A 22,392-nucleotide genomic window follows, 5' to 3' on the forward strand; every position below is an offset into this window, starting at 1 on the left:
GCCATCCAGGTTGATAGGGTTATTAGAAGGTATACGGTGTGTTAGCTTTTATTGGTAGAAGGATTGAGTTTTGGAGCCATGAGGTTATGTTGCGGCTGTACCAAACTCTGATGCGGCAGCACTTGGAGTATTGCGTACATTTCTGGTCACTGCATTATAGGAAGATGTGGAAGCTTTGGAAAGGGTGCAGAGGAGAGTTACCAGGATGTTGCCTGGTATGGAGGGAAGTCTTGCAAGGAAAGGCTGAGGGACTTGAGGCTGTTTTTGTTAGAGAGAAGATTGAGAGGTAACTTTATTGAGACATATAAAATAATCAGAGGGTTAGATAGGGTGAACAGTGAAAGCCTTTTTCCTCGGATGGTGATGGCTAGCACAAGGGGACGTATCTTTAAATTAAGGGGGAGTGATAGATATAGGACCAATGTCAGTGGTAGTTTCTTTACTCAGAGAGCACTGGGTGCGAGGAATGCCCTGCTTGCATTTAAGGGCATTTAAACAGTCATTGGATAAACATATGGATGAAAATGGAATAGTGTAGGCTTCACATTGGTTCCACTGGTCAGCGCAACATCGGGGGCTGCATGGTAATGTTCTATGTTCTAACTCGTTCATCCCTCCCTATCTCTGCAACCTCCTCCAGTCCCTACACCCTCCCTATCTCTGTAATCCCATCTAGCCTTCCATATACTATTCACACTCAATGTATGTCTGCCCTTCTCTCTATTTCTGGCTCTGCCTATGCACCACTGTTGAGCACTCACTATCCCTCTCTGCGCAGAGCTCAAAGTTATCTCTGAAATTAATCCTGGCTTTCAGGAGCCTCCTGTGTCCCTTCTGGGCGGGAGGCGAGACAGTTCTCTTTGAGATATAATTAAATTCCCATGTTATAACTGGGTGCTGCAGTGGTGCGGCCACCCCCTGCTGCCGGCGACCCTGGGCCAAGTTACAGTCTGTGCTCCTGCTTCAAACTCACGGATTAACCGCGTCGAATGAGTCTCCAAAGAGCCAGAATCGGATTTGGCTCCTTTTAACTTTTATTGCTTTTTTAATCTGCCGCCCTCTCACAAAAGAGACAGCAGCATTCGCTCACTTTCCTGGATGTCTGACCACCGCGATGGGGAAGCGCTCATTGGAAAGGATTAGGGTCTGAATTGGAAGAGTTTCATTTCCGTATACAACCGGCTTAGCCAGGAGCGAACTTCCGCTTAAACAAGGGCCTGTATTATTTTTAGAATAATATTATTTCTCGAACAATTAGAAACTGCGCAATTGAACCTGTAACTTTGAAATGTGTTATGTTCCAGTTCAGAAGAAAATACCGAGAGATACTCCTTCCCAATGGTTTAAAGTTTAGAGTTTATCTTGGCGAAATCTCTTACTGTTTTATTTTCTTTATAAAAAGTTCACCTTTGATTTGTGACAAGCCTCACCACCCCCTCCCCGTAAATCTCGGTCAGTTCTCGGGGAGAGGATTACTCGGATCAGTGGTCCATTGATAATTAACGCTCGTTCTAAACTGGGCGATTTTAATAACGGGAGGGCGCCGTTTTAAAATGATAAAGGTTTTTCTTTTTAAAAAAACATATGGCGTTAATTAGAAGGAACTGGTACAATAGGCGGGATGCCCGGAACCAGAGGGAACTAAACAGTCCAGGGAGTTGGAGGTGGGGAAACTGGAGAGGGATGGGTTATATCACGGATAGGGCGGGCCGACTGGCATTCGCCAGCCACCCCCCCCCCCCGGACCAAGCTCTCACTATCTCTCTCTCTTTACACCCTCCTCTATCTCTTTATCTTCCATTTTCTTTCTCTGTTCTTTTATTTGCCGTGTTCTCTTTCCATTTTATCTCTCTTCATATCTTTTTAAATTTCTTTCTTCATATCTTCTATTTACATTTTGCAGCCACATCTGGATACATTTTTCTGACCCATTCAAGACAGGAGTCTCAGCTGCAGACGTATTCCCCGCTCCACATCACGCAGGAGCGAGATCTGGAATCCAATGCTGTCCAGTGTCTGCTTGTCACATCAGCAAGATGTACTACTCACGCTGCACCCGTGAGCTGTTTCCAGGAGACACTGACTCAGACACCATCAATCCCCCTTGTAGAAAAAGAGTGAAAGCAGCTTAGTTTGAAACCACTAAATCCCACCTTTAGAGTTGTACAACATGGAAAACAGACCCTTCGGTATAACTCGTCCATGCCAACCAGATATCCCAACCCAATCTAGTCCCATTTGCCAGCACTTGGCCCATATCCCTCTAAACCCTTCCTATTCATGTCTCCATCCAGATGTATTTGAAATGTTATCATTGTATCAACCTCCACCACTTCCTCTGGCAGCTCACTACATACACACATCTTGTCTGTGTGAGAGTTGTTTCTTAGGTCCCTTTTAAAATCTTTCCCCTCTTTCCTTCTGGATTGGACACTGCTACACTGGGGAAAGACCTTGTCTCTCCTTACCCCTCATGATTTTATAAACCTCTATAAATTCACTCACCTCTATAAAATCAACAACCCATCAGCCTCCGATGCTCCAGGGAAACAGCCCCAGACCATTCAGCCTCTCCCTGTAGCTCAAACCCTCCAACCCTGGCAACATCTTTGTAAATCTTTTCTGAGCCCTTTCAAGTTTGACATCTTTCCTACTCCCCCAGCCTTGGAGGCATTTGAAATGATTTTGAGACAGCAAATTAAACCAGTCTTGTAGCACGTAACCCTTCCTGATTCCTTGGTTTCATCAATATTGAAAAAGAGATAAGCAGCAACTTTCAGAAAATGGAGCAAAGCTCCAAGATTGCAACATGGTACTATTGTCCTTGTGAAACAGTTTGTCACCAGTTCTTGAGAAAGAATGAAGAGATGGCTTGATGAAAAGTGATACAAAGAAAGTCACTGACGGAAGGGAGTTTTCTTTGGTGTTATGGGAACCCTGGAGAGGGTTAAAGGACTAAATCACAGTGAACTGTCTGTTGAGCAGAACTATGGGTAGAGTAACACCCAGAACTATGAATGTAGTGATTTTTTTCCCACAAGTAAAACACTGGGACATTGGATTTCCAGCTGTTAGGGAGGAACGGGCCTTTATTTGAATGTTGGAAGCTCTAATTCTACAGCAAACTATTCTGTAAATGGAAGAGCCTTGAGAAAAGTTAATGAGCAGAAAGATCTGGGAGTTCAGGTCCATTGTATCCTGAAGGTGGCTGCACAGGTGGATAGAGTGGTCAAGAAGGAATATGGTATGCTTGCCTTCATCGGATGGGGTATTGAGTATAAGAGCTGACAGGTCATATTAAAATTGTACAAGGCTTTGGTTCGGTTGCATTTAGAATACTGTGTACAGTTCTGTTCGCCACATTACCAAAAGGATGTGGATAATTTGGAGAGGGTGCAGAGAAGGTTTTTGAGGATGTTGCCTGGTATGGAAGATGCTAGCTATGAAGGGAAGTTGAGTAGGTTAGGTTTGTTTTCACTAGAAGAAAGGAGATTGAGGGAGGACCTGATTGAGGTTTACAAAATCATGAAGGGTATAGACAGGGTGGGTAGAGATAAGGTTTCTCCCAGGGTGAAGGATTCAATCATGTGTTCAAGTCGCGATGAGAAAAGGTTAAGGTGGAATACATGCAGAAAGTACTTTACACAGAGGTTGGTAGGTGCCTGGAACGTGTTGCCAGCAAGGTAGTATAGGCAGGCCCGGTAGATTCATTTAAGGGATGTGTGGACAGATGCATAAGCAGGTAGGAGCAAAGGGATGCTGATCCTTAAGAATTGGGTGATAGGTTTTGACGATGGATTTGGATTGGCATAGGCTTGAAGGGCTGAAGAGCATGTTCCTAGGCTGTAAATTTTCTTTCTTCTTTGTTTTTTTGTTCTTTGAAAATAATTGTTTCTGACAGTATTCTTTATCAATACAACAGTATAATGCTGGCGCAATTGACTTTTGAAATACATGCATAGCAGGTATACAAAGGACTAATTGCCCTAATTCTGTGGTTCGATGTCCTATTGCTCTTGAAATCACTGCCAACTGCAGGTCTGACATATAGCCAATCCCAAATCTACCCCCAAATAGGATCAAATCTCCAATTAGCATTCTTTCATGGGATGCCAGTGTTGCCAGCTGGAGCAGCATTCATTGCTGTCCCTAATTTCCCCCTATAAAAGTGGTAGTGTACTGGTTTTTGAACAACTGCAGTCTGTGGGGTGTAATACATCCACAAGGCTGTTATGAGAATGAGTTCCAGGATTTTGACCCAGAGACCCTGAAAGAATAGGAATGTATTTGCAAATCAGAATGGTGCGTGGCTTGGGGGGACCGTGCAGGGGGTGGTGTTTCCATATATATGCTGTCCTTGTCCCTTCTAGATGGAAATGGTTGTGGGTTTGGAAGGTATTACTAAGGAGGCTTCGTGAGTCTTTGCAGTGCATCTTGTAGATAGTATACACTGCTGCCACCTTGTGTCAGTGGTGGAGGGTATGGGTGATTGTGAATGTAGTGCTAATCTAGTGGGTTGCTTTGTCCTGGATGGTGTTGAGCTACTTGCGTGGTTGCAACTGCAACCAACTGGTGGGCATGGGGAGAAGGGGTGGGGGTGTGTTATTCCATCACATGTCTTGTAGATAATGGTCAAGGATTTGAGAAATCAGGAGGTGAGTTACTTGCTCAAGATTCCTCTGACCTGCTCTTGTAGCCACTGGATTTATGTGACTGGTCCAGTTCACTTTCTGGTCAATGGTAACCCTTAGATGTTGATTGTGGGGGAATTTAGTGATGGAAAGGTCATAGGGCGATACTTAGATTTTCTCTTTTTGGCAATAGATATTGCTTGTCATCTGTGTGGGAAAGGTGATAATGTTACTAAACTAGTAAACTGGACTAATGATCTCGGAGTATGATCTGAAATCTCATTGTGGTGTTTGTTTTCTCCCCCCATCTATGCAACGATGATACTGACACTGGGGGTAGACCAGAGAAGATTTGTTCAGGTGATCCTGCATATGAAGGGAGTGTTTTCTGAGGAGAGGTTGTGCAATTTTGGTCTGTACTCTTTGGAGTTTAGAAGAGCGACCTTATTGAAAAGTACAAACTTTTTAGGGGGCAAGGCAGGGTGATGAGACTAGGGGACATAATCTCTCATAATAAGGGATGGCCCACTTAAAACAGAGATGGCGATAATTTCTTTTCTGTCAGAGAGTAGTGAGTTTGTGGAACTCTTCACCGCAGAGAGCTGTCAAGACTGTGTCATCAAGTATATTCAAAGCTGAGAGACAGATTTTTAATCAATAAGGGGAATCCGAGGTTGTAGGGAAAAAGGCAGGAAAGTAGAGGATGATCAGATCAGCCATTATCCTATTGAATGATGGAGCAGACTCAATGGGCTGAATGGCCTATTTTTGCTCTTACATTTTATGGATATCACATTTAAAAGCTGGCATCAATCTGGTACACACGCGCCCTTACAGAAGGGCCGTGACAATGATGGCACCACAAACAGATTGTGTCAGGCTCTCTGCTCTAAACTAACAGCTTCCATACCCTTATGTTAAATAAAATGCTGCTGCTGTCTGCTCCTCGCTATCCTGTCCCCTTTCCCTCATCGAACAAAACCGAGTAATTTTCTGGGGATGGTGGAGTAATGTTTGAAGGAACGAATCACTGAGAATCGTTTGATTCAACTACCACTTTTTACTGTAATTCAAACATATACATTAAAACATAAAAACTAGGAGCGGGAGTAGCCCCTTCGAACCTGCTCTGCCATTCAATAAGATCATGGCTGACCTTTTTGTGGACAACAACTCCACTTACCCACGCTCTCACCATACCCCTTAATTCTTTTATTGTTCAAAAAATATCTATCATAGCTTTAAAAACATTTATTGAAGTGGCACCAACTACTTCACTGGGCAAGGAATTCCATAGTTTAACAACCCCATGGGTGAAGAACTTCCTTCTCAATTTGGTCTTAAATCTGCTCCCCCAACTCCATCCACCTATTGCACTCTCAGCTACCTTCCCTTCAGACTCACCCCTCCTACCATTTATCTCTCCACCCCCTGGGCTCACCAGCCTCATTCCTGATGAAGGGCTTTTGCCCAAAACGTCGATTCTCTTGACCCTTGCACCTGACCTGCTGTACTTTTCCAGCGTCACACTCTAGGCTGGGATTATATGTGTTGGAATTTAGAAGAAAGAGGGGAGATCGTATGGAAACATATAATATTATGAATGGAATAGAGAAGATAGAAGTAGAGAGGATACTTCCACTGGCAGGTGAAACTAGGACAAGAGGGCATAGCCTCAAGATTAGAGGGAGCAAATTTAGGACTGAATTGAGAAGGAACTTCTTCACCCAGAGGGTTGTTAATCTATGGAATTCCCTGCCAAGTGAAATATTTGATGTTACTTCAATTAAGCTAACACCGCCCCCATTCCCCCTCCCATTTATCTCTCCACCCCGGGCTCACAAGCTTCTTTCTTGATGAAGGGCTTTTGACCGAAACGTTGATTCTTCTGCCCCTCGGATGTTGCCTGACCTGTTGTGTTTTTCCAACACCACATCCTTGACTTTGATCTCCAGGATCTGCAGTCCTCAGTTTCTCCTCGGAGATAATCCCAGTCTAGTCAGTCTGTCTCCATACAGATACTGAACATGCATTTCTCCAATGTTGAAACAGATACTCTTGTTTCTTATACGGTAGCGTGGCCGAGCGGTCTAAGGCGCTGGATTAAGGCTCCAGTCTCTTCGGGGGCGTGGGTTCGAATCCCACCGCTGCCAGTGTTGAGTTTTCCTAATGTGAACGTGGATTTCAGAAAAATATATTTTGCGTTCAGTTCGAAGCACAAACTCTTTCTTGGTATAAATAGCAGCTTGTATTATAGCCAGCATGAAAATTATAAACCTACATTAGTTACAAACACGCTATATGCCTGATCGGATACATTGAGCTGAAATTAGCTGCGCCCCATATTTAACGTCAGAGAACATTCAGGTCAAATAATGGGGACACAACCCCTTTCAAGGTATTGTCCGAGCTTGTACCGCTGATCTCAAATATACCAGCAGGAAGTAGGTCCCTCGACCCTACTCGCCCACTGAGGATAATCGCAGTTTTGATTGTCACCTCAAATCCATATCCCTCCATGCCCCTGAATACCTTTCAATGCCTTGTTTAAGAATGTATCCAACTCATCCTTAAAAGTTCAAAGATTCTGCATCCATTCCATCTTAAGGGAAACTCACGACCTCCGAAAGAGGGAGAAAAAAGTCACATTTGTTGTAAATGGTGGACTCCTTATTTTTGACCAGTGACCCCTATGTCTCCGTTCTCCCACAAGTAGAAACATTCTTTGCATATCCGTCTGGTTAATACCCCTCGGGATCTCACATGATTCAATTAAATCGTCTCTTGTCTTCTAAACTCCAGCAGAGAATGTCGAGGGGCCAGTGTTGGGGCTGGGGTGGACAAGGTTAGAGGCCACTCGGTACCAGGTTATAGTTCAGCAGGTTTATGTGAAATCACAAGCTTTAAGAAGAGCTGCTCCTTCGTCACCTGACTTCTGACTTTGGACCCATTGATCATAGAGACAAGCTGGAGAAGTACCTCCAACCAGTTTGAACAAAAACAGAATTGCTGAAGAATCTCAGCAGGTCTGGCAGCAGGGCGGAAGTGAAGACTGCAAATGCTGGAGATCAGAGTCAAGATCAGAGTGGTGCTGGAAGAGCACAGCAGGTCAGACAGCATCCGAGGAGCAGGAGAATCGACGTTTCGAGCAAAAACCCTTCATTAGGTCTGGCAGCAGAGTTAACTTTTCGAGTTAGTGACTCCAAACGTCAACTTTCCCTTCTCTCCGCAGGTGCTGAGTTCCTCCGGCAATTGCTATTTTTGCTTCTTATCTTAAGCACTCGCAGTTTTTTGTTTTATTTAATACCTTTTATTTGGTCTAGGGCTTAGACAGAAATCGACAAACAGGAAGTATTGAAAATGTGTTGCTGGCAATGCACGGCAGGTCAGGCAGCATCCAGGGAGCAGGAGAATCGACGTTTCGGGCATGAGCCCTTCTTCAGGAATCCCCGAAACGTCGATTCTCCTGTTCCTTGGATGCTGCCTGATCTGCTGCACTTTTCCAGCAACCCTTTTTCAGCTCTGATCTCCAGCATCTGCAGTCCTCACTTTCTCCAAGCAGGAAGTATTGTTGACCTGTAAGTTGCCACTGGGGAGTCACTAGGATGAAGATCCAGGCCGATCTCGACAACTTGGAAATCATTCCAGCACCACTGTCGCTGCCCCAGCAGAGAGCAGCAAATTCAGATCGGAACAGGGGGTTACAAACCAGTAGTTCATTGACAGCTAAGGAAGCCGTTTCAGTAACTAATTTTAGTTTCAATGGAAGTAAAATGAATACGACACAGTGTCTCTCGCAAAAGTGATACAAATAATAAACTTCAGTTCTAAGCTGCAGAACAACAGTAATTGCAGAAAATGCCGGCTGGCAGCGGTGGGATTCGAACCCACGCCTCCGAAGAGACTGGAGCCTAAATCCAGCGCCTTAGACCGCTCGGCCACGCTACCGCTACAACCGCCTTATGTCAGTATACATCACAGTATTCAGTTGTTCATCTTGAAATGGGTTTATAGTTCAATTCGTTGGTTTAATTGTAATTGTCAGAATGTGATTTGTGCTCCACTTATGTTTGCCTCCATTATCTGGCCTGGATTCAGCGACTAACTCATTTCCTCACTTCGTCAGCTTGTCTTCTGTTCTGCCTTACTGTCCGCATCTGCTGGTCTACCTATCATTTTAATTCCCCCCCCAACCCCCACAGCCACTCTGTGTGTGTCTCTCTCTCTGGGCTCTGTCTCCACCTCTCCGCTCACTTCTTCCCTCCCCCTTCTCCTCCGAAATCACCCCACTCCCAACTTCAGCTTCAGTATAAAGACAATTTTTTCGTATTTAATAACAGTTCGGACGAACAGTTTGAGTTCCTTCAGTATTACCTGATTTTGTTTCAGATCTCCAGCATCCGCAGTTCTTTTCTTTGTTGATATTATTTTATATTCTACTTTTCGCTTGAGGAAAATTCAGATAATTGAATCAAAGAGCAGGTGGAACACAGGAGGCCATTCGGCCTGTAGTGAGCGTACTGGTTCTCTACAATGGCGATTCGCCTAACCCTACTCCTTACAAGTAGTTTTAATCAGCTAATTCCCATTGAAGAAACTCGATTGAATCCTGCCTCTACCGCACTCTCAGGAAATACCAACAAGGAACCAGCGTAGGTCATTCGGCCCATTCGAGACTTACACCGCCATTCAATAACATCATAGGTGATCTAATTTCACTCTCAACTCTTCTATTCTGCATAATTCCTGACAATCCTTTTTGTCCTTGGTAATTAAGAGTCTATCTACTTCTGCTAACTTACAAAACCTGTGGGAAATTATTCAACCTCTGCCAACTTCAACCCTAAACCAAAGTTACCCCTACCCAGTGTCATGGATATGCAGTTGCAATGAAGCTTGTGTATGTCAATCTCAGAGACCTTACTCCAGCCATCCATAGCACCTTTACCAGGCATGTGAGAGCATGGGTCTCACTTTGAATATCCTCAAGATGAAAGTCCTTCATCAACCTGGTCTGGCATTGTGAAGTAAATCCCCAACCATCAAGGTCCACAGGGAGGCCTTAGAGAATGTTGACCACTCCCAGTGCCTCAGTAATATCCTGTTGTCCAAAGCAGCTATTAATGAAGACATTCAGCACCACCTCCAGTGTGATAGTGCAGCCTTCATCCCCCTGAGGAAAATGATGTTTGAGGGCAATAATATCAGATTCTCCGTGATTCCCACCCTGCTATAGGCTCTGAGATGTGAGCTGTCTACAATAGACACTTCAAGGTGCTGGAGCAGTATAACCAATGCTGCCATTGCAAGATCCTGTTAATTCACTGGGAAGACAGATGAACCAACACCTTCGCCCTTGACCAGACTAACATCCTCAGCATTGAGGCACTGACATGCCTTGATAGCTGTGACAGGCTGGGCATGTCTTCTGCATGACCAACAGGAGACTCATAAGCCTCATTCCTGATGAAAGGCTTATGCCTGAAACATTGGATACTGCCTGACCTGCTGTGCTTTTCCAATACCACATTCTCAACAGGAGACTCCCCAATCAAGTGATACATTCCCAGCTTTTAAATGGCAGGCAAGTCCCAGATTGACAGAGTGATATCCTCAAGGCCTCACTGTCAAACTGCAGAATTCTCAAAGACACCTGGGAATCAGTGGCCTAAGATTGTCCAAAGTGGAGAATGAAGCATCCGGAAAGGCACAAGCACCTCTACATTTGCCGTTAGGGAAAACAGGGGGAAGCCACGGGGAAACCGCGAAAGGAGCACCTTGCCACACCAACACTCAACTCACCCAGCCCATGGCCACCACCTGTCCCTTCGGTCTGTGCATCCACCTACAGACTCACCCTGCAAGTGGAAGAGAATCAACCTCATCTGTGAGAGACCAATGATGATGATGATCTCGGCCTTAAAAAATACTTAATGATTTTGCATCCACTATCTTTTGGGGAAGAGAATTCCAAAGAGTCTCCAGAGAGAAAAAAAATTGTTTCCACATCTCTGACTGACTGAACTAGGCTCCCTCTTATTGATGAACAATGACCTCTAGTTCTGGATAAGATAAGGATAAATTCCTTTACCAAGAGCTTGTGGAATTATCTGACAAGGAAAGTATTGAGCCCAAAACATAAAACATTTTCAAGAAAGATTTAGATATAGTTTAAGGTGAAAAGAACCAAAAGATATAGTGCAAGAGTTACAACAGGGGGAAAGGCAATTATGATGTGATTAGGCAAGATTTACGATGCATAGGATAGAGAAGGAAACTTCAGGGGATGGGCACAATAGAAACGTGGTGTTATTCAAGGAATAGCTACTACAGGCAAGGAGGAACTGTTCGAGCGAGGGAGCGGTGCTTTACTAAAGAAGTTGAATCTCTTGTCAAGTGAAATTAAAACGCTTATGTTAAGATGAGGTGTGAAGGCTCAGTTAGGGTGCTTGAGAGTTACAAGTTACTCATGAAAGATCTAAAGCAAGATCTAAGAAGGGCCAGGAGAGGACATGAGAAGTCGTTAGCAGGTAGGATCAAGGAAAACCCTAAAGCTTTCTATAAGAATATCAGGAATAAAAGAATGACCAGAGAAAGATTAGGGCCAATCATGGATAGTCGTGGGAAGTGGTGTGTGGAGTCAGAGGAGATAGAAGCGCTAAATGAATATTTTTCATCAATATTTACATTAGAAAAAGACAATGTTGTTGAGGAGAATACTGAGACATAGGCTACTAGACTAGATGGGATTAAGGTTCACAAAGAGGAGGTGTTAGCAATTCTGGAAAGTGTGAAAATAGTTAAATCCCCTGGGCTGAATGGGATTTATCCTAGGATTCTCTGGAAAGCCAGAGAGGAGATTGCAGACCCTTTGGCTTTGATCTTTATGTCATCATTGTCTAGACAGCAAATGTTGTCTCCTTGTTCAAGAAGGGGAGTAGAGACAATCCTGGTAATTAGAGACTAGGGAGCCTTACTTCGGTTGTGGGTAAAGTGTTGGAAAAGGCTAGAAGAGAAAGATTTATAATCATCGAGAAAGGAATAATTTGATTGGGGATAGTCAACATGGTTTTGTGAAAGGTAGGCCGTGGCTAGCAAACCTTATTGAATTCTTTGAGGAGGTGACAACACTGGTAGATGAGGGTAAAGTGGTTGATGTGGTGTATATGGATTTCAGTAAGGCATTTGATAAAGTTCCCCACAATATACTATTGCACAAAATACAGAGGCATGGGATTGAAGGTAATTTAATAGTTTGGATCAGAAATTGGCAAGCTGAAAGAAGACAGAAAATTGTGGTGGACAGGAAATGTCCATCCTGGAGTTCAGTTACTAGTGGTATATCACAAGGATCTGGTTTGGGGTCACTGCTGTTTGTCATTTTTATAAATGACCTGGATGAGGGTGTAAAAGGATGGGTTAGTAAATTTGTGGGTGACACTAAAGTCAGTGGAGTTGTGGGTAGTGTTGAAGAATGTTGCAGGTTACAGAGGGATATAAAAAAGTTGCAGAGCTGGGCTGAGAGGTGACAAATGGAGTTTAATGCGGAAAAGTGTGAGGTGATTTATTTTTGAAAGAGTAACAGGAATAAAGAGTACTGGGCTAATGGTAAGATTCTTGGTAGTGTAAATGAACAGAGAGATCTCAGTGGCCATGTACATAGATTCCTGAAAGTTGCCACCCAGGTTGATAGGGTTATTAAGAAGGATCATGGTATGTTAGCTTTTATTGGTAGAGGGATTAAGATTTGGAGCCATGAGGTCATTCTGCATCTGCACTTGAGGTATTGAGTACAGTTCTGGTTTCCACATTATAGAAAGGATAGGAAGCTTTGGAAAGGGTGCAGAGGAGATTTATTAGGATGTTGCCTGGTCCGGAGGGAAGGTCTTATGAGAAAAGGTTGAGGGACTTGAGGTTGTTCTCGTTAGAGAGAAGGAGGTTGAGGGGTGACTTTATTGAGACATATAAAATAATCAGAGGATTAGATAGGGTAGACAGTGAGACCCTTTTTCCACAGATGGTGATGGCTAGCAAGAGGGGTTTAAATTGATGAGTGATAGATATAGGACAGATATCAGAGGTATTTTCTGTACTCAGAGAGTAATAAGGGCATGGAATGTCCTGCCTGCAACAATAGTAGACTTGCCAAGTTTAAGGACATTTAAATTGTCATTGGATAAACATATGGATTAAAATGGAATAGTGTAAGTTAGATGGGCTTCAGATTAGTTCCACTGGTTGGTGCAACATCGAGGGCCAAAGGACCTGTGCTGTGCTATAATGTTCTGTATGGGAAGAAAGCGGGAATAGGACCATGCTTTGGATGATCATATTGAATGGTGGAGCTGGCTCAAAGGGCCAAATTGCCTACTCCTGATCCTAGTTTTGATGTTTTTATATTTCAGCCTCTGGGAGGAAAGAATTGAGGAGGATGTTCACAGTGACCTTCCTCCTAGCAGACATTAAGGACGCCTCTCTGTAGTTACATTTCCTGTAAGTTCTCCAACTGCTGCATTTATGTCTGAGGTCCTTGACTTCTGATTTTGATTTTATTGTCATGTATACTCAAGTACAAAAGTGAAAAGTGTAGGATGTCACCACACAAGATGCCATCTTAGGCACAAATCACTGAGTAGAAAATCTTCAGAACAAGGTAGAAAAAAAAATAAAAGTTAACCATTGCAGTAATTATAGTACAGTGATACCTTCTTAGTTTTGAGTAGAAAATAAAGAAATAAAGCTGAAAGTTCAAACATTATAATCTTTCTTAAGTGCTTATCTATAGTGGGATCACACTTTGAGGTAACATCTCAAGATCAGAAGTACATGCTGAGGCTTTGCCAGGTAGAGAGACCATTATGTACTGCCAAAAGATCACCCTGTAGGGCTGAGAGATTGCCAGGCTGGGCACAAAGAGTTTACCATGTCAGGCCAAGACACCACAAAGCCCAATGGCACAGGCTGTGGATTCTGGAGCTGAGTGCATTGCCACCTCATTGGCTGTCAGAGCAGATGCCTTCCTTCTTTCAGATGAGCGAGATGAGATAATGTATTAATATCTAGGGAACTTTGCTGGATTTCAGTGAAGATTCCATCTCCACTGGTAGCCTAGTTAGTTCTTAGCTGTTGCAAAGTCACAAATTTTTTTTAATTTGTGTTATTTCTTTAGTGCCTTCATCCAAAATACTTATATGAATTGAAAAGAGTTGAGGCCCTAGCACTGATCTCTGTGGCACACTATTTGTTACATTATGGAGGAGAAAGTGAGGACTGCAGATGTTGGAGATCAGAGCTGAAAAATGTGTTGCTGGAAAAGTGCAGCAGGTCAGGCAGCATCCAAGGAGCAGGAGAATCGACGTTTCGGGCATGAGCCCTTCTTCCTGAAAAAGGGCTTATGCCTGAAACGTCGATTCTCCTGCTCCTTGGATGCTGCCTACCTGCTGTGCTTTTCCACCACACATTTTTCAGCTCATTTGTTATATTATGCTAACAAGAAAATGACCAATAAAGTTTAATTGATTTCAGCCAGCCAGTCTTCTATCTATGCCAATACATTATCCCATGAAAGACACTCATGGGATGTGAACCAGCATGCAACAGTCATTCTTGAGAAAGTGGTGGCCAGCTGTTTTCTTAAACAGCTGCACTCCAATTGGTGTAGGTAGATCAACAATGCCACTAGGAAGGGAATTTTGATCCATGTGCATGAATAACGTTAAGCTTTGGTCTACTGGCCAACATTTCAAAATTTGCAGATGATATAAAACTTAGAAGTATTAGGAAATGTGAAGAGGACAGTGTGGAACATAGACAAGTTGGCAGAGTGGTCAGACAGGTGACAGATTAAGCATAGAAATGTGAAGTAATTAATTTTGGTTGAAAAAACAAAGTTAGACAATATAAAATAAAGGATATCGTTGTACAGGAGTCACCATACCACCCCAGGTGCAGCATACACAATAATGCCCATGGGGTGGTATGGTGACTCAGTGGTTAGTCCTGCTGTCTCACAGTACCAGAGACCTGGGTTTGATTCCAGCCTCAGGTGACTGTCTATTTGGAGTTGGCACGTTCTCCCCGTGTCTGTGTGGGTTTCCTGCAGGTGCTCCGGTTTCCTCCCACAATCCGGTGACGTGCAGGTTAGGGTGAATTGGCCATGCTAAATTGCCCATAGTATTCAGGGATGTGTAGGTTAGGTGCATTACTCAGGGGTAAATGTAGGGGAATGGATCTGGATGGGTTACTCTTCAGAGGGTCGGTGTGGATTTATTGGGCCAAAGGCCCTGTTTCTACACTGTAGGGAATTCTATGAACTGAGAGGGTACTAAGTTTGGAGGAAGTGAGAGACTTTGGAGTGAATGTCCAAAGAATCCTCAAGGGAGAATGAAATGTTAATAATGTGGTTAAAAGTTACATTGAATAATTACCTTTCTCAGCTAAGGTTTGGAATATAAAAAAGCAAAGAGGCTTCACAGATGTTATTTAGTCCACAACTTGAATATTGTATGCAATTCTGGCCATCTCATAAAGTAAAGGATATCATTACTCCAAATAGGCCACAGAAAAGACTTGGAAGGATGTTACCAGGACCAGTACAATGCAACAATGAGGAAAGCTTTGAAAGGCAGGGGTGTTCGCCTTGGAAGAGAAGGGAAGTTTAATAAAAAGATTCAAGGTTGCGGGGGGCCTGGACAGAGGGCATTTACCTCAGTTTGGCCTGTGTTTAAAGTGATTGATGGAAAGAGTTGAGGGAAGACAGGGTTGGATTCATCTCCAGGCTCCACACTGTCAGAGGGATGTGAAAGCATTAGAGAAAGTACAGAAAAATATTCATTTCTCAGAGAGAAGACTGAGAGGAGATTTGACAGGAGTTTTCAAAATAAGGAGGGGTCTGGGCAGAGTAGTCAAAGAGAAACTGTTCTCACTGGTGAAAGGATCCCGAACGAAAACATAAAGAGATAGAAATTAGTAAAGGAAACAAAAGTAATATAATAAAAAGTGTTTTTCTTTCAGGCATGGAATGGTACGGGTGTGGAATGTGCTCTGTGAGATAGTGTAGGGGGCAGTTTCATGAGACAGTTATTGGAAGAGGAGGAAGGTCAGCAGGGTCACAGTGGGGAGGAGATTCTGGGCGAGTGACTCTATAAAGGCTCATTTGGAGAAGCCAGTGAGAATATGATGGACCGAATGGCCTCCTTTCATGCCGCGATAATTATGTTATATTTCAATTTCTATTATTCTAATCTGGTTTGAGAAGTTTCACCCCTGTGCCCTCGTAATTTCTGCTCTTTAAGGCGCCTTGTTCCGATGTCCTCACAGAAATATTGCTCCTCAGTTAGCGGATTTCAGTAACATCTCAGAAAAGTTAAAGATGGGACTTCAAGTATTTAAGATAATTTGCAAATTGTAATAAAATATTTACTTATTCACCAAAAGATATTCTAAAAGCTGTATAATGGGGGAAATAGGCTGCTACTGTAAGACGAGGTGGCCGAGTGGTTAAGGCGATGGACTGCTAATCCATTGTGCTCTGCACGCGTGGGTTCGAATCCCATCCTCGTCGTGTACCTTTTAAAGCAGACCTTTGCAGAAGGACCCTCAGAGTGTAACTGGTCCTTGTGGCGAGCTGATTATTAGATTGATTTCAATACCCAGCCCAACCGCTTGCTTCCCTGTCCCGTGAAGGGCCCTGACCTTCTTGATCTTACCATGATGTCTGACTTTCCAGCTCCACATTTGTTTTGTATTTGTTAATAGCTCAACAGCGATACATTTAATGGGACAAAAAATATATATTGTTGAAATAAATTTTAATGTTTCAAATCGAGATGTTATGTAGCCTTCCACAAAAGCTGTTACTTTGCAAAAAGGGAAAAGGCTCTCTGTCTGAAGCTGGCGACTGACTGACACTTTAGGGGAATTGGTGCAATTCTGATGGACAAAGTTAAAAATCACACACCAGGTTTATTTGGAAATACAATCTTCCGGAGCGCTGCTTCTTCATCAGGTAGCTCGCTTCTTCCAAGTAAACCTGTTGGCCTATAATCTGGTGTTGTCTGATTTTTAACTTTGTCTACCCCAGTCCAACACTGGCACCTCCTCATTCATAACTCTGAAGGCAGATCTCCCAATATCCAACCTGTGACAATGCACGAGAATCTGGAGAAAGAAAAGGAGCAGACGACCAATACCTTCTGGATCTGCCGAGATCGCGGGGTTGCAGACTCTGGTTCAAACCGCAGCTAAACTCTCTCACCTCTGTTGGCTACCTATATCGCATATTTCATCTGCTCCAGTACAAGGTTAGCCTTGAACAGGCCAACTCAGTGAGCACTGCTGTCTCAAAGCGCCAGGACCCCGGGTTCAATTCCTGCCTCAGGCAACTGTGCAGAGTTTGCACATTCTCCCCGTATCTGTGTGGGTTTCCTCCGGGTGCTCCGGTTTCCTCCCACTGTCCGATGATGAGCAGGTTAAGTGAATTGGCCGTGGTAAATTGCCCGAAATGTTAGGTGGATCAATCAGGAGGAAATGTAGGGGAATGGTCTGTGTGGGTCGCTGTGGACTTGTTGGGCCGAAGGGCCTGTTTCCACACTGTGTAGGGAATCTAATCGTAAACTTCTAAAGCAGAGCATCGCCCACATCTTGCAGAACTCAACCGACGCGATTGTTATCTCTAGACGCCATTCTTAAGGAGTCCTACATCTGTGGCTCACCCAGACGCCCTTTTCCTTACCTCCCCTCATCTAGATCTTCCCGAGTCATTTCGACTCTCTCCAGTTCTCAAAAATCTCCCCTTTGATGTTGGGATTGCTTTTTGGCTTCTCCCCTCTCCAGCATCGATCAGCTTTCAATCTACTATTCAGCCACAGCCCGTTATTACGGAGGCAACAGGTTCTGTAGCGTTGATTGCAAGGGTAATTGAACAAAGAGTAGGGAAGTGTTCTCACATCCGTAAAGGGCTTTAGCGAGGCTGCATCTTGAGCTCTGTGTATGGATCTGGTCGCCTTTCTCAAGGAAAAAATCAACTAGGCAAAAGTAAGGACTGCAAACCAGAGTTTAGATTAGAGTGGTGCTGGAAAAGCACAGCAGGTCAGGCAGCATCCGAGAAGCAGGAAAATCGACGTTTCCGCCTTCCGACGTTTCTGATGAAGGCCTTTTGCCCGAAATGCCGATTTTCCTGCTCCTTGAATGCTGCCTTACCTGCTGTGCTTTTCCAGCACCACTCTAATCTAAACCCTTTCTCAAGGAAAAGTACAATTACATTGGAGTAGGTTAGTGTAGGTTCACTCGGCTGACTACTGGGATAACAGCTGTATTCGCAGGAAAGGATCAACAGGTTGGCCTTGGAGCCACTGACATGGGGTAAGAACGAGAAGACCTGACAAATTTGCTTTCTGAAACCTGTCAGTTTTTAAGAAGGGCTTCAAAGAGTGAATGCTGAAAGTGTTCTCATCCCTTGTTCTCATCCCTACTTCACCCAGAGAGTGGTGGCTGTGTGGAATGCTCTGCCCCAGAGGGCAGTGGAGGCCCAGTCTCTGGATTCTTTAAAGAAAGAATTGGATAGAGCTCTTAAAGATAGTGGAGTCAAGGGGTATGGAGATAAGGCTGGAACAGGATACTGATTAGGAATGATCAGCCATGATCATATTGAATGGCGGTGCAGGCTCGAAGGGCAGAATGGCCTACTCCTGCATCTATTGTCTATTGTCTATTGTTGGAGACTAGAACTAGGGGTGCACATCAAAAATCAGGGGATCCTTATTTAAAACAGAGGTGAGGTTGGATTCTATTTCCCTCAGACCATAAGATTTTGGAGCAGAATTAGGCTCAGCCAATTGAGTGTGCTCGGCTATTCTCGATCACATTCTCCTGCCTGCTGCCTGTAACCCTTGAATTAGGAGAAAATAACTGCAAGTTCACGGGAAGCAGAGGTGGGGACTGGGTGGAATAATGGAAATGTCCCTGGGCTCGTAATCCAGAGACGGAAAATAATGAATGGAGCGTCTTTGTGGCCTTGCGTCTTTGCCAAGCTGCCTTAGTTCAAGCCTCACCTGCTACAGATAGATAGAGCTGACAAACTGACAGGGACTACTCTGTAAACATCAGCTCCAAGGGTAGAGATTGTATCTCTGGTAGAACATACCAGATGGCCTCCTTCTTTAGAGACCGCAATTTCCCTTCCCACGTGGTTAAAGATGCCCTCCAACTCATCTCGTCCACATCCCGCACCTCTGCCCTCAGACCCCACCCCTCCAACTAACAAGGACAGAACGCCCCTGGTGCTCACCTTCCACCCTACCAACCTTCGCATAAACCAAATCATCCGCCGACATTTCCGTCACCTCCAAAAAGACCCCACCACCAGGGATATATTTCCCTCCCCACCCCTTTCCGCCTTCGACCGTTCCCTCCGTGACTACCTGGTCAGGTCCACACCCCCTTATGACCCACCCTCCCATTCTGGCACTTCCCCTACCACTGCAGGAACTGTAAAACCTGCGCCCACACCTACTCCCTCACCTCTATCCAAGGCCCTAAAGGAGCCTTCCACATCCATCAAAGTTTCACCTGCACATCCACTAATATCATTTATTGTATCTGTTGCTCCCGATGTGGTCTCCTCTACATTTGGGGAGACTGGGCGCCTCCTAGCAGAGCACTTTAGGGAACATCTCCGAGACACCCGCACCAATCAACCAAACCACCCCGTGGCCCAACATTTCAACTCCCCCTCCCAGTCTGCCGAGGACATGGAGGTCCTGGGCCTCCTTCACCGCTGCTCCCTCACCACCAGACGCCTGGAGGAAGAACGCCTCATCTTCCGCCTCAGAACATTTCAACCCCAGGGCATCAATGTGGACTTCAACAGTTTCCTCATTTCCCCTTCCCCCCACCTCACCCTAGTTCTAAACCTCCAGCTCAGTATTTGTTCCCATAACTTGTCCGGACTTGTCCTACCTGCCTATCTTCTTTTCCACCTATCCACTCCACCCTCTCCTCCTTGACCTATCACCTTCTTCCCCTCCCCCACTCACCCATTGTACCCTATTCTACTTTCTCCCCACCCCCACCCTCCTCTAGCTTATCTCTCCATGCTTCAGGCTCACTGCCTTTATTCCTGATGAAGGGCTTTTGCCCGAGACGTCGATTCCGAAGCTCCTTGGATGCTGCCTGAACTGCTGTGCTCTTCCAGCACCACTAATCCAGAATCTGGCAGGCAGCAGCTGAGTCAACGCTCTGTTGCTTTCCTGTGTATGGGGTGGGGTTTTGAGGGGGGCGGGGTGAGATGGGGTAGGGAGAGGTGTCGATGGTGAGGTTCTCAGTCCGACAGGACACAATATCATCCAGTTGTTTTAATTAAAACAGAACGACGCACATAAAGATCTTATTAAAATCTTTAATCCAAAATATACACAAGTGAAAAGCGGAACGTACGTAATAACGAGAAATATTAAAGAAAATTTAAACTAATCAAAGCTCCCATCTTAAAATAGTAGATAGGATTTTATTTGTATAAAGCGCAGGATTTAGTGATTTACAAACGTAAGAGGAATGCAATAATGTCAAAAGCAGAAAGGTCCTTCTCTCACCGACCTACGGCCACGGTCTCCAGACACTGTGTGAAACAATCCCTCTCGGTGAATCCTGGTGACCAGGGACTGGTTTGGGCGAAACAATAACTTTCTGGGGGCACTCTAGAAAAGGTGTTGAGTCGGAGTCATGAAGTTCATGATGTTTCGCTGTGAAGTCGCTGGGGTTTGGCATCTGGTGCGAGACTGCGGACCGAGCGGCGAGGAAATGCGAGACATTGCTGGCGGGAGAGTTGCTGGCGACTGCGGGGACAACGGCCATTGGCCTCACGGCGTTGGAGGCGGCGGGACCGACCTCCCAAGCCCCGGAATCTCGCTGTCCTGGTCGGAGAGGATCCAAAGTGGGGCCGGAGGGGCTCGGACACTCCGGCGTTCGGCGGTTACTGTTCTTCTGGGAAGCTCGCTCCAGGAAGACCGCTAGACCCTCCATCAGACCGCTCCGGGACTGCGAGTTGAACCTGGCGCAGCTTCGAACGAAGCTATTTACCTGCAGGAGGCACTCCTTAAAACCAGCCTCGTAGTTCTGCCGTGTGATTTCTGCTCCCTGATGTTCTGTTTAAACACAAGGTCCGTCAGTGATATGCAGGGGCATAGTATGCGTTTGGGGACATCCGAAAATTGTTCCTGAGGACTATACTGAACGCACGATCCTGTACATTTTGGAACTGTACGTTAATATATTTACATTAATGGACGCCCCTTATTAATAGTGTTCCACTTAAACCAATCTATAACCGATTACAATTCCAAATAGGAAATTCCGAGCTCCGGGTACAAATCCCGATCCGGGGCCCCTCTGGGAGGTGGGTTATGATTTTGCGTGTCCCAGCTTTATTTTTGAACAGAAGGTACCGAACCAAAGGCAGGAGGAATCATTGATTATCGATACAACAACTATCAATGCCCAATCTGTGCACACTAAAGGGAAAGACGCGCACGGAAACTGGAATCACCAGCTTCAGCAGCAAAAACAAGGCAGATACCCACCCGGTCCATTCGCAAGCGCCGCGTTTTTCAGATATTGAACCGTCATTTCTAAGATTTCAGCCTTCTCCATTTTACCGTTTCGGAAACTCTGAACAGAAAGAGACAGAAACGGGGTTGGGGAAAGAGAAACGAAACCTGGGTAAAAGTGGAAGGACATGCGAGAGATATCAAGGTATCTTTTTGTTCGGAGCGCCACACACACTTCATACTAATCCCGGGAAATGTCACACTTAAGCCGCGGAAAGGTTCCTTCAACTGTGTCACTTCGCGACAAAAAAGTCCCCTCACCTCGTTCTGGTAATGTGTCAATAAGAAAGATTTCAGTTGGTCCAAACTGCGGTTCATTCGATCGCGTCTCCGTTTTTCCACTAAAGGTTTAAGTAACTGTTGATATAGAATGGAAAGGTTTTTTTTTGTATTGATGTGACCACACTTTGCATCCAGTTTGCCCGCTCCACAGCTCGGAGCTGGGGGCTGTTGCTGCAGCCGGGGGTTGGGGGCTAAAACTGCTCAAATCTTGGAGGAAATGTCCTGACTCCCTCCCAATTGTTTTCTTGCAATAATTTAAATAACACTTCAGTACCAACGAATAACTGTATCCTGGTTCATGCAGCTTTTAATACATATGAAAACAGAACAAAACGGGCTAATGTGGAGCACATTTCGCTTAAGTTCATTGTCAAAACACTTTTACCTTTTTAACCTCTCTAACATCAGACGATTCTGCCGCCATCTTCATCGAGGAGCTTGTCTTGGTGTCTTCGCCGGGGTTAAACATAAAGGAAACCTTAAAGGCTGCCTTTATTTATAGGGGAGGTACCGAGACACGGGAGATTGGGGGACGGGTCATTTGAAATTCGCCCCCCCCTACCCTCCCCACTTGTTCCTATCTGCATGCATTTGTTTCCGGGGACTCCCGCAGAGCTGTGAAGGAAATGGATATAACATTGAAATACAAACTGCAGCGTCACTAAATCGTTTGCTACTTTCCAATCGAAATACAGTATTTGAGAAATGGATTGTAGATTGCAGACCGCATTATACCGCAATTATTAAACATTACTCATGTTTAACGAAAAAATGTTTAATCTATTTGGAGTTTACAAGACTAAGATTTTAATTAATTGAATCCTTTAAACTTTTTTAAAATTTATAAACCAAACAATTCCTCGGTTGGATTTAGA

At 44.6% G+C, this 22,392-nt stretch overlaps 1 protein-coding gene and 3 non-coding genes across 4 annotated transcripts; 2 read left to right on the forward strand and 2 right to left on the reverse strand.

The window, feature by feature from the left end:
- The first annotated feature begins 6,702 nt into the window (after nt 1-6,702).
- trnal-aag (transfer RNA leucine (anticodon AAG)) lies at nt 6,703-6,784 on the forward strand. The gene has a single exon. It is a non-coding gene; the product is annotated as a tRNA-Leu (tRNA).
- A 1,713-nt stretch (nt 6,785-8,497) lies between these two features.
- On the reverse strand, nt 8,498-8,579 carry trnal-uag (transfer RNA leucine (anticodon UAG)). The gene has a single exon. It is a non-coding gene; the product is annotated as a tRNA-Leu (tRNA).
- A 7,533-nt stretch (nt 8,580-16,112) lies between these two features.
- Nucleotides 16,113-16,194, forward strand: trnas-gcu (transfer RNA serine (anticodon GCU)). Its single transcript has one exon. It is a non-coding gene; the product is annotated as a tRNA-Ser (tRNA).
- Nucleotides 16,195-20,072: 3,878 nt separating this feature from the next.
- On the reverse strand, nt 20,073-22,039 carry LOC140492391 (transcription factor HES-5-like). Its single transcript, XM_072591308.1, has 4 exons — nt 21,903-22,039; nt 21,497-21,592; nt 21,209-21,296; nt 20,073-20,773 (listed from the first exon to the last, which is right to left on the reverse strand). The coding sequence occupies exons 1-4, from the start codon at nt 21,984-21,986 to the stop codon at nt 20,226-20,228; spliced, it is 816 nt and encodes a 271-aa protein (XP_072447409.1). The 5' UTR covers nt 21,987-22,039; the 3' UTR covers nt 20,073-20,225.
- Nucleotides 22,040-22,392: the final 353 nt, after the last annotated feature.

This window comes from Chiloscyllium punctatum, chromosome 21 (genome assembly GCF_047496795.1).
Source record: "Chiloscyllium punctatum isolate Juve2018m chromosome 21, sChiPun1.3, whole genome shotgun sequence".
Classification (NCBI taxonomy): Eukaryota; Metazoa; Chordata; class Chondrichthyes; order Orectolobiformes; family Hemiscylliidae; genus Chiloscyllium; species Chiloscyllium punctatum.